This window comes from Saccoglossus kowalevskii, chromosome 5, assembly GCF_978046115.1.
Source record: "Saccoglossus kowalevskii chromosome 5, keSacKowa6.1, whole genome shotgun sequence".
Taxonomy (NCBI): Eukaryota; Metazoa; Hemichordata; class Enteropneusta; family Harrimaniidae; genus Saccoglossus; species Saccoglossus kowalevskii.
The window spans coordinates 17,701,262-17,713,499 of NC_140645.1; the positions used below are offsets into that span (position 1 = coordinate 17,701,262).

A 12,238-nucleotide genomic window follows, 5' to 3' on the forward strand; every position below is an offset into this window, starting at 1 on the left:
ACACACTGCTGAGCAGCAACAATTTGTATATCATTGTTCTCCTGCTGCTGCTTCAGCTCAATGTGAAGTCCATCTCCATACTGTTGGCTTGCTCTGATTATCCTTTCTACAGAAGCTTGTGACAGCAGATCTCTCTCAAGCAGTATATATATATTTACATTATTACTAATGCATTGCAATACAACTAATTAAAATTGAAAGAAATTGAAATATAAAATATTCCGTCAGTAACACTTCTCAAGGGCGTATTTCACGGTCAGTGTTATTTACGAAAATATTCGTTTATAATTTTTATAAATTGGCTTGGCAATTCCCATCCCATTTAGATATAATGTGTACATATTTTAATAAATAAAATTAAAGATACACTAACAAAAATGAAATATTAATTATTTTTATATATATCCTGCACAAAAGTAATCCAAATTTTCTTTGCTAGAATGATGTGGAACTTCATATGGGAATATTGATAAAGTTCACAACTGGCGATTTAGCAATATTAGAGATTGTCAACTTTCTGTGAATTTGATTATCTAACGTTTTTAGGTTCATGCACAGCAAGTTAGAGTATGTACCTAAGCGGCCATCCCCCAGCAAATAATTAAGCCAAGGCGTTTTCGATATGGAAATCACGAAACTCTCCCTTTTTGCACAATCTGGAAAATTCAAATTACTAAATGAAGTACAGGACGACGAAGCTGACATATCCAAGAACCAACACATACCAAAAATCTCAAGAGTGAATATTCGTGGTGTATTTTAAGTCTAATCAGACCGGAAGCGGGAATTTGTTAGTACTCTAAATATCCAAACATATTTTAGTATATACTGTGGCCCATATATACAATTGGTCGCTACAAGAAAGTCAGTCGGTTACTTGAAAATTGCTCCGCTACATGAAATTTGGTCGGCTACTTGAAAATTGATCGGTTACTTGAAAACTGCTCCGCTACATGAAAATCGCGCCGTTACATAAAAATTGCCCCACTACTTGAACAAAAATCGGTCGGCCACTTGAAAATCGCACCGCTATATGAAAATTGCTCACTATCTTGAAAATCGCGTCGTATACCATGGTATACCATTGTTTTGAGTATGCTTACGAAGTCGGGTAAACCACGTATTCATCTGTTTGTTAAATAAAATAAAGTCAACCAACGTGCTTACTTGAAACATAATATTTGCATGTGTTGAATGTTTTGGCATGCTGACTGTAGGCTTTGAATGTAAACAGATTACAGTGCGCCATTCTAACCCTATCCCGAGAACCCTATACAACCACAAATTGTTACGACTCGTTACCAAAATCTATTGTACCGTGTATCACGTTTACATCACTACAAATCAGTTTCCATGCTTTACTACTACTAAGTTTGGCTTTTATTCACCTATAAAACGAACGTCTTCATGTTGTCAACATAAATCTGAGGATGGGCGAAGGAGATAGCTGATACAGGTTACAGAAAAAAAAAATCTGTCAGCCTTCGCCGCCCACAGCATCGATATGATTTTATATTACATAGAAATGAACACTAAATGCAGCTATCCCGGCCAGAAATCGAATCATCAATCTTCATGAGTGATGTAACTGGTATTTGCTCAGTTGTCAGTAAGTGAATGTTGTCAAGTTCGAGAGTGGGTTTTAACGTACAGCGACGTGAACATTATTGCTACAATTTTGGGCTTAAACATGTTCTATATTCACCCAAAACAACAACGAACCTGAAACAAAAGTAACCGTCCGATCTAAACGACCTGCGTCAATGAAAATCAAGTTTTATCTCCCTTGCGTTTCTGATCGAGAGAAGGTCGGGGCAATCTACCATGATTATTTGCTTATCATTGCTCATTATCCCTCCGGCGATGAAAACGGTGATAATAACCAAGGGATGAGAGCCTTTTTACCTCGGCGATAGTGACCCAATAGATTATGGGACACGCAGTGATCAATGAGGCCTCAAATGACACACACCATTATGAATTTAGGACGTGAATTCAATTTTATTACAGACTCCCGGAGAACAAACGTTCGTGATGTAATTCTCTCTGGTGAGAGAATAGTCAAGGATGAATAAACATGGCGATAATAATGCAACATTTTATTTCTCGTCTTTGCTAGTTTTCGGGCCCAGGAGGTTTTATAAACTTATGGCAATGAAATATATATGTCCACCTACCTACCTACCTACATACTTACCTACCTATTGAATTCTTTCGTTGAAAATATGTTTAGACAGAAAATTGGGAAACTTTCTTGTATGAGACATACTTAAATGTTTTGTAAATGTAAAGTTATACCAAAAATATTGCATAGTGACACTATTTGTATTACTTGATTAAAGAATCCAGTGGAACAAATATTAGTGCTGCAATTCACTCTGGTGGGGGAATGTGTGACATAGGTCAAAATCGTTTTTAAACGTGAATTTCACGACGAACGTTCTGAAACGAATCAATGTTGGCGATCCGCTCCGCTGGGATTGCCCTCATAATCACTTTTGTAAGTGTGTGTGTGTGGGTGTGGGTGTTGGTGTAGACGTAGAAGTAGAGCCAGTAGACCAGACATACACAAACAAAGTGGAGCCCTTTGTACAAGTGGAGCCCCAAATTGGTGGCTCCACAATGTTTCATAATTTATATTAATATTTAATCGAATTTAAGTCAGGTTTGCGAAGCTTAGGTTTAGTATCGGGGAAGGTATGGTTCACGTTATATTAATATTAATATAATTATACCATACCTTACCCCGATACTAAACCTAAGCTTCGCAAACATTTCTATGTTCAGTCACGGGATATTCAACTCTAGTTTAAGGTAGCGAGACTATTATTTGTGTTGAAAATTATGATTTTCACATTTATTTATTAATTGATGAAATGCACCATAAACTTTCATATGATAAAGTCAATATAACATAGAATGTCATGTAAGTTGGTTAAAATGTAGATTTTCTGAAGGGAAGCAAGGCAGCCTCAGTAGTGTTTTCCAAAATCAACAACACAGGTTTAATCTGTGTGCCTATAAGTTTCAAAGATAAACTCAAGACAAAGCAATGTTAGGATGTGTTATTAGTAGCTATCTGACACACAATGAGTGTTTCCAAACATTTGAGTGGTTTGTCTCCGCCCCTGTTTGTTTCACAGATTAGTCATTTGCATATAAATGTGTCAGACACAAGGTCACACAGCCACTGAAAAAAATCATTGATTTTGGTGTTTTCATATGCCGAATTTATCCAATTATAGCTATCCCATTCCTTTATTTTTTTGGTTTCCAATAGCCTTACACATTTGGATGTCCCTACACATGGTAAAACAGACCTTGATGGGAAAACAAATTGATTGTGCCGATAAACAAGCTTGAAAATCTTTGCTGTTACTTCATGGACGTTTTCTAGGAGTTTATGTTTTTCAAAATACAAGGTCTTTAACAAAAAATAACGTATACTTATTGTCGTCGGATTAACACCAAATTTTCACAGATTTAAGGTAACAATGAGAGGAACTTGAATATGTCCAGACAAACTATTTCATCGATTATTTACCAACGAGTTGTGGTTTGAGTTGGGGGCAATGCGACTAAAACAGTAATTGAAATTCAGGACACTATTTTTTTAAAACGCGTTGCTTGAATAAAACTAACCAGACACATTAAATTTACCAGACTATTGAACAACTAGGAAAAGTGAAAAAATACTTCTTATCGCCAGCATAAATGCGTATTTTTTTTTACAGAAAAAGTAATTTTTCACCTTTGATTGAGTAACGTGTCGTAGAATGCAGATACGAGCATGCAAAATACACTTGTGAAAAGCTTGAAGTCTGGCGATTCTAAAAATATATACTTTCCCGGGTCTATTTGTAGTCATTTAGTCACAATTAGAAGATGAAAACAAGTATGCAAATAATAATCCCGCTACCTTAATTAAACTTGATTAAAGTGCAATTCTCCATTGTATTGCATTGTAATTGAGTTTAATTAAACTCCAATTAAAACGCAACCCTATATAGGAACGCGTTTTAAACGAGTTCATATCGCAACTATATAAAAAGTTAATTCAACTATATTAAAAGTTAATTCAATGGTGGCTCCACAATTCATGGGACACCTGTATGTGGGTGTGGTCGGGTGTGTGTGTGTGTATGATTTCCAGTGTTTTCACATAATATTTCTTCTGTGATTTTCTGGCTTGGCCGATTTCGCTCTATTTTCATTAAAGAGCAAATTGACCTGAAAGTTGGGGTAACTTTTCACCAGCAACGGCTTTTAACCAAATTTATTACCTCCTACCAGTTTTGTAATAGCAGGGTTCAAATGATCTTGCTTTTTATTTTGGCTATTTTGCGCACTGGTAAGATATCAACGTAATCCCAACGCAACTTTGAACTTTGAATGAACTGTAAATGCTGCCTTCATTCTAGAAAATACTATCGCAAAACGATTGGAAATAATAAATGTAACAGCAGAATACGTCCTAGTAATAAACTAAGTGACTTCTAAAGACTGAATGGGTTTTTGCAAACTTCGTATAAACTGATGTTAGCCATATGCTCATGTCATACCATGGCAACAGCCAAAAACATTTTGCTTGTTTTTTGAGCGGAGCGGATCGTCAACCAGCCTACCGGCTAGTATTGACTATGTCCCAGACTATTTACTAGTACTTATTTACTTGTCAGTGTCTGACTGTTGAATACAGCCCAGAACACATCAGAATAGTAAAAACAAGCAGCCTATCGGCTGAAATAGCTCCGCTGTTAGCAATGCACATGGCAATTAAAGAACAGAAGATATCATTAGAAAATGAACAAATCTGAAAGAGGTCCACATGTAGTACCTATATGTATAATATATCAAAGCAATTGGACTTGCGGTTTTCAACAAGAAGTCGAAAATATCACTTTTTACCAAAAATTACAAAAATATTCATCAAAATTAGAGAATTAAAGATATCATCATGAAATGAACAAATCTGAGAGAGGTCCACATGTAGTACCTATATATGTAATATCAAAGCAATTGGACTTGCGGTTTTCAACAAGAAGTCGAAAATATCACTTTTTACCAAAAATTACGAAAATATTCACCGAAATTAGAGAATTAAAGATATCATTACAAAATGAACAAATCTGAGAGAGGTCCACATGTAGTACCTATATATGTAATATCAAAGCAATTGGACTTGCGGTTTTCAACAAGAAGTCGAAAATATCACTTTTTACCAAAAATTACAAAAATATTCACCAAAATTAGAGAATTAAAGATATCATTACAAAATGAACAAATCTGAGAGAGGTCCACATGCAGTACCTATATATGTAATATCAAAGCAATTGGACTTGCGGTTTTCAACAAGAGGTCGAAAATATCACTTTTTACTAAAAATGACAAAAATATTCACCAAAATTAGAGAATTGAAGATATCATTACAAAATGAACAAATTGTCGGAGAAAGTTACTCCGGGTTATATGAAATTCAAGGACAAGCGACTCCACATCCGTTTCATGTAGTACCAGCTGTGATATTAATAGTTTATATATCAGCCTTTTATATTAGCCAGCCGGATTCTTAAAGTAAATCCTCTTGTTAATTACGTGTGTTTAATTAGTCTTGTTACCATGGTATTTATAGAGCCAATCACGACATAGTATTTTCATAGACATGGCCAATCACTGATCGTAAGTTTGTCCTTCAAGCTTTCCCGCCTTTTTTCACTCTGTTTTTGTGGGCTATGTTTCCTATGACGTTCGATTTAAGGGTATATAAGAATGAAACACACGCTTCTCGATATGTATTTCTTCAGTTTGTAACTCGTTACTATGTTCCAGCATTCGCTGTTGAATAAACCATTAGTTTATTAGTTTCTTAAACGAATTGCTGTCTCCGTGTCTGACATTTGTATACCCCCGCTCAAGGAGTCCGGTTTTTAACTGCATTCCCCCACATTTCTGGTTGCCGAGACCAGGATATCACCGAGAAAATGCCAGACACACAAGCTGAAGAAAGCATCACCAGGCTGAAGTTGACTCGCCGTGGTCAACGAGCGCACATGACGAAACTTTTCACCCGAGCTGAGGAAGTCATCGACAAATACTCCGAAGAAGCTGACAAAACAACAGCATACAACTTACTCGTGGCACTCAACAAGCAGCTCTCTGATAAGTATCACGCACACAACGCAACTGAAGAGAAGATACTCAACCTCACCGACGAGGCAAACTACGATACAGTGAGTGAAGCGTCATGCGATTACCAGTCCGAGATCTACGAAAGAAATCATCGGATCACCACTTTCATAGAAAACCATCGTCCCAACACCGGTAGCAACAATGGAGCATCCGGTATCGATCATACACCCCGTGGGAGATCTAAGAATACGATTGCTTTGCCGAAGTTACAACTACAAACATTTGATGGTAACACGCTAGAATGGGTGAGTTTCTTTGACTTGTTTAAATCGTCCATTCACGAAGACACCAGTCTCGACAATATTCAAAAGTTCACATATCTACGAAGTTTGTTAACTGGCAAGGCAAGTCATACTATATCGGGTTTAGCCCTCACCGAGGCCAACTATAAACATGCCGTGGACTTACTGGTCGCTAGATATGGACAAAAACATTTATTGATCGACGCCCATATGACCGCATTGTGGCAGTTGCGACAACCGTGCAACGATATCATTAGTTTGAGACATTTCTACGATTCTATTGAGAGTAATGTTCGAGGCCTTCAATCATTGGGTAAGAATGAATCCACATATGGGGAACTACTCGTACCGATGATAAGGGATAAGTTGCCTGCAAACATCCGTCAACAAATAGCTCGGGATCGTGGGGATGTTGCGTGGAATTTACCCGATTTGCGTAAAGCTATACTACGAGAGATAAACGTTCTTCAAGCCGGATGTTCACTGGAAGAACTATCTATAGTGAATGCGCCGAATCCACCAGAGATCACAGCCGCTTTTCACACTCACGTCTCAACGGGCCAAACATCGAAATCACAACAAGAGCCACGACATACACGAAAAGTTTGCCCATTCTGCAAAGGTGCACATCACGCCGCTGAATGTCGAGTCATCAACGATACGCGTCAACGCTTGGACATTATTCGCAAAAACAGACAATGTTTTAACTGTTTTGGAAAACACAGGGTAGCTGACTGCAAATCTCGATACACTTGTCGAATTTGCAAAAGAAAACACGACACGAGTCTTCATTTTGAAGAATCCGCGTCAACTTCGAGTCCCGCTCCGAGTCAAACAAAGAAATCACAAACCGCGGATGCCACCACGGAAGTTATTACTGTGAATTTTACCAAAGTGTCGCCACTTCCGGATAAGAACTATTTCAATAATGACCGTTGTCAAGACCAATATCCGGACACTTTAGCAACTAAACCTAAGAATGCGGGGCCGGTTTTATTGAAAACTGCCATAGTTCCTATTTCTGTGAGGAACGACCAACCCATTAATGCTGTCGTAATGTTCGACGGGGGAGCCAATGCTACGTTCATTTCTGCGAAATTCGCTCGTGAACTTTCTGTCACAGTTACTAAGAAGGAAAATATTAACCTTGCGACATTTGGTGACAATGCTACTGAACAAAGAGAAGTAGAATACACGGACATTATCGCCCACGAATTGGATGGTAATATGTCTACTATCAATGCCATGATTGCTCCTGTCATCACAACCAGAGTCGCGGATCAAATATCTGCGAAAGTACGCAATGCTGAACACTTGCAGGGTTTAAAGTTAGCCCACCCGATGACAACCACACGTCGTATGGATATCGACTTACTCATTGGATCCGACCAATACTGGAATTACGTAGGGGATCACACCGTGCGTGGTCAACTTGGACCTATAGCCGTCTCATCGAAATTCGGATATTTGCTCTCTGGACCAATCGGACAATATAGAAACAACCCCGACTTCAAAGTCAACATGATGCACGCCGAGGCGACACCAACCGAAACGGAACCTCCGATCCATAACCTATGGGATTTAGAAGCCATTGGATTCACTAATCCAGAAATCGACGAAACGCAGTTGACATTCGAGTCTTACTGTAAAACACATTTAAAAGTCGAAAATGGAAAATATACCGCAAAGTTACCGTGGAAGGAAGACCACGAATCTTTACCCACTAACTTGAATATTACTGTTAAGCGGACACGTGCTATGATCCGCCGACTCGCGCCGGATGTTATTAAGAAATACGATGACATTTTAACAGACCAAAGACGTCGTGATTTCATCGAAGAGGTCGATGAAGATGACCCGCTAATCGGACATTATATACCTCACCATGGTGTGAAGAAAGATTCCGTGACAACACCGATACGAGTTGTTTACGACTGTTCATGTAAACAAGGTGCAGACTACCCCAGTTTGAATGAATGTCTTCAAGCTGGACCATCGCTCATTAACGACTTGCCGGCCATTTTATTGAGGTTTCGTGGCAACCGGATTGCTTTAACAAGTGACATTGAAAAGGCCTTCTTAAACGTGAGGCTCGATATAGACGACAGGAAATTTACTAAGTTTTTATGGTTAACCGACGTTAATGACCCGAATTCCGATTTCAAAGTACATGTATATCGCTTCAAGATTGTACTATTTGGAGCCGTTTGCTCGCCTTTTATTCTTAATTCGGTAATTAAGACACATCTCGAGAACAATAACAATATACCTACCGCGCTGAACATGAGTAATAATATTTATGTTGATGATGTTATTGATGGCACTGACACAGAAGAAAGCGCAGTCACGTACTTCAAGGAAGCCAATAAGTTAATGGATTCCGGCGGTTTTAAATTACGTGCATGGTCCTCAAACAGTCAACAAATTATGGATCTCGCCGAAAAGGATAACATACATGAGCCATCTAAGAATGTATCTATTCTAGGAATACGGTGGAAAATCGACGGAGATGTGCTGACATACAATAAGGCGGTTAAACCAATATTAACAGAACTCGTCACAAAACGAGATGTGGTGAGCTACGCATCGTCACTATATGATCCAATAGGATATTCATCACCTGTGCTCATCAAAGCTAGGCTTTTTATACAGCTTTTATGGAAATTAGGTTTCTCCTGGGATGAGCCACTTACCACCGAACTTACCACACAATGGATCAAAATAGCAGAGAATATGAGAGAAACACGGAACATTACTGTGAAACGTCAATATTTCACAGAAAATGATCCACAATCTAAAGTTGATGTTCACGCCTTTGCCGACGCGAGCTCTGTGGGATATGGAGCGATTGTTTACATAACAAACCAGCGTGAAACTGCCTTTGTGACGGCGAAGACCCGCGTCGCCCCCATGACTGAAATCACACTTCCAAGATTGGAATTAATGGCCGCTTTAATTGCATCCAGACTTACTAAGTTTGTCATCACAGCACTGTCAGGCAAATTCAACATTAACAATTGTTACTTGTGGTCTGACAGCCAAATTGTACTTCATTGGTTAAACAGTGATAAGAAGTTACCTATATTCGTACGAAATCGTGTTAAGGAGATCAACGAATTCTCACATATCTACAAATATGTGCCGACATTGGATAACCCTGCTGACTTACTAACACGGGGAATTACATGTGCTGAATTGATCAACTCCAATATATGGTGGAATGGGCCATTATGGTTGAACACTCCTAATGAGTGGCCCACTTGTGAAATGTTCGATATCACAATATTACATGCAGTGCTCGAGAGAGAAAACCGTGACTTACTGAGTGATTCTGCGTTCACTGAAACCGAAACTAACATTTCCCGCCAACGAGAAATAGTTATGGATAATGACTATAATAAGGAAATCGAATCTCAAGAAATCGGTTTACACACAGTTATTGACATTTCCAGGTACAACTCAATCGACAAATTACTACGTGTAACCGCATACGTAATGCGATTCATTTCCCGCGTAAAGAAGGCTGACACAATTAACACTGGATTAATAACTGCCGATGAGTTAAAACGAGCCGAACACGTGTGGATTTTTAACGTTCAACAACAGGAATTCAGAGATACAATTCATGAATTGAAAACAAAACACACCAAACTAGGACCTATTGTACAACAACTCGGTCTATTTATAGACGAAGAAGACGTCCTTCGATGCGGAAGTCGGATCCATAACGCACCCATTGAATTTGTAACGAAATTTCCGACATTACTACCTTCTAATCACGAACTGACTAAGTTAATCGTTTTGAAGGCGCATTCATTGATTTTGCACGGAGGAGTCCAATCCACTGTGACTCAAATTCGCCAACAATACTGGATTCCGCGAATTCGACAAATTGTACGCAGTATTCTTCGTGGTTGTGTAACATGCCGACGAGTTGAAGGGAAAGCATACGCCAATCCTGTACAAGCTCCACTGCCAAGCTATCGTGTGAATAAATTGCCTGCTTTCACAATCACCGGCGTGGACTTTACTGTTTTTTTACTGACCAAGGCTCCTGATGGGACACGTGGCAAAGCTTACGTCTGCCTCTTCACTTGTGCGGTGACACGCGCCATACACCTCGAGCTGGTGCCCGATTTGTCGACCCGTACATTTCTACATGCTTTTCGCCGATTCGCCGTGAGACGGTCTCTACCAAGCCGGATGCTTTCAGACAACGCATCGACCTACCTGTCCGCTGCCGAGGAGATTCGTGCTCTCGTCGATACACCGGAAATACGCGAATACTTGGCCACACATCGAGTACAGTGGACATTTATACCCAAGAGAGCTCCCTGGTTTGGCGGATTTTGGGAGAGACTCATCGGATTGACCAAAAACGCAATTAAAAAGACGTTAGGTCGCTCTCTAATTAGTTTTGACGAACTTTCCACAGTTGTAACGGAAATTGAAACCGTACTAAATGACCGCCCATTAACGTATGTATCGTCAAACTTGGATGACAATGTTGGTCTGACACCGAACCATTTACTACACGGACGACAAGTCACAGCACTACCGTATATAAACGTGTCTGATGAAGAAATCTACGACCCGTCCTACACTCAACACGAGGAAATTAACGACCGTTACAAACACTTGTCTAGCCTCCATGTACAGTTCTGGACACGCTGGTCAACAGAATATTTGACGGCACTCCGTGAAAGACACACGACGTCTGGAAGTAAACACAACACTATACGAGTTGGCGAGGTTGTAATAATTCACAGTGACACTGAAAAGAGACTCAATTGGCAACTTGGCACAGTTACCAAACTTATATACGGGAACGATAAACTTGTTCGTTCAGCAGAAGTTGCTACAGCCAGGGGACCAACGAATCGTCCCATTCATAAGCTACTAGTATATCCTTTGGAGGTTATATCCAAAGAATTCGAAGAAAACACAACGCAATCAACAGATGATCAGATGGCGGAAGTCCAACAAACTACCCCTCCGACGATAGATGTCCCTCCCCACAATGAGGAAATTATTAAACGTCCAGCGAGGGATGCAGCGGTAGCCGCCAGACTACGTATCTCAAATTTGATATAACATTTGAACTATATATTTTGCATTTCATATTGTTCGAATGCAGAACAGAATATATATAGGAACTGAGTAATGCTACCCCATTGACTTTTAACAATTATTATTGACTTTAACTACTATTATTTCGGTTTCAAGATAGAAACCCATGATTCTTTATTTTGAATACTTACTCTGTGGTCTATTGACACGAATTTATTTTTTCAGTAAACACCTTTTGTGGCGCGGAGAATGTCGGAGAAAGTTACTCCGAGTTATATGAAATTCAAGGACAAGCGACTCCACACCCGTTTCATGTAGTACCAGCTGTGATACTAATAGTTTATATATCAGCCTTTTATATTAGCCAGCCGGATTCTTAAAGTAAATCCTCTTGTTAATTACGTGTGTTTAATTAGTCTTGTTACCATGGTATTTATAGAGCCAATCACGACATAGTATTTTCATAGACATGGCCAATCACTGATCGTAAGTTTGTCCTTCAAGCTTTCCCGCCTTTTTTCACTCTGTTTTTGTGGGCTATGTTTCCTATGACGTTCGATTTAAGGGTATATAAGAATGAAACACACGCTTCTCGATATGTATTTCTTCAGTTTGTAACTCGTTACTATGTTCCAGCATTCGCTGTTGAATAAACCATTAGTTTATTAGTTTCTTAGACGAATTGCTGTCTCCGTGTCTGACATTTGTATACCCCCGCTCAAGGAGTCCGGTTTTTA

General features: G+C 39.2%; 1 protein-coding gene across 1 annotated transcript; it reads left to right on the plus strand.

Annotated features, from left to right (window-relative positions):
• Nucleotides 1-5,981: 5,981 nt before the first annotated feature.
• On the plus strand, nucleotides 5,982-11,525 carry LOC146745828 (uncharacterized). Its single transcript, XM_085498764.1, has one exon. It carries the CDS (start codon nucleotides 5,982-5,984, stop codon nucleotides 11,523-11,525), a length of 5,544 nt encoding a protein of 1,847 aa, XP_085354890.1.
• Nucleotides 11,526-12,238: the final 713 nt, after the last annotated feature.

Bases quoted from the DNA above. Each gene is read 5' to 3' on its own strand.
- LOC146745828 (XM_085498764.1), top strand. From the start codon at position 5,982: ATGCCAGACACACAAGCTGAAGAAAGCATCACCAGGCTGAAGTTGACT.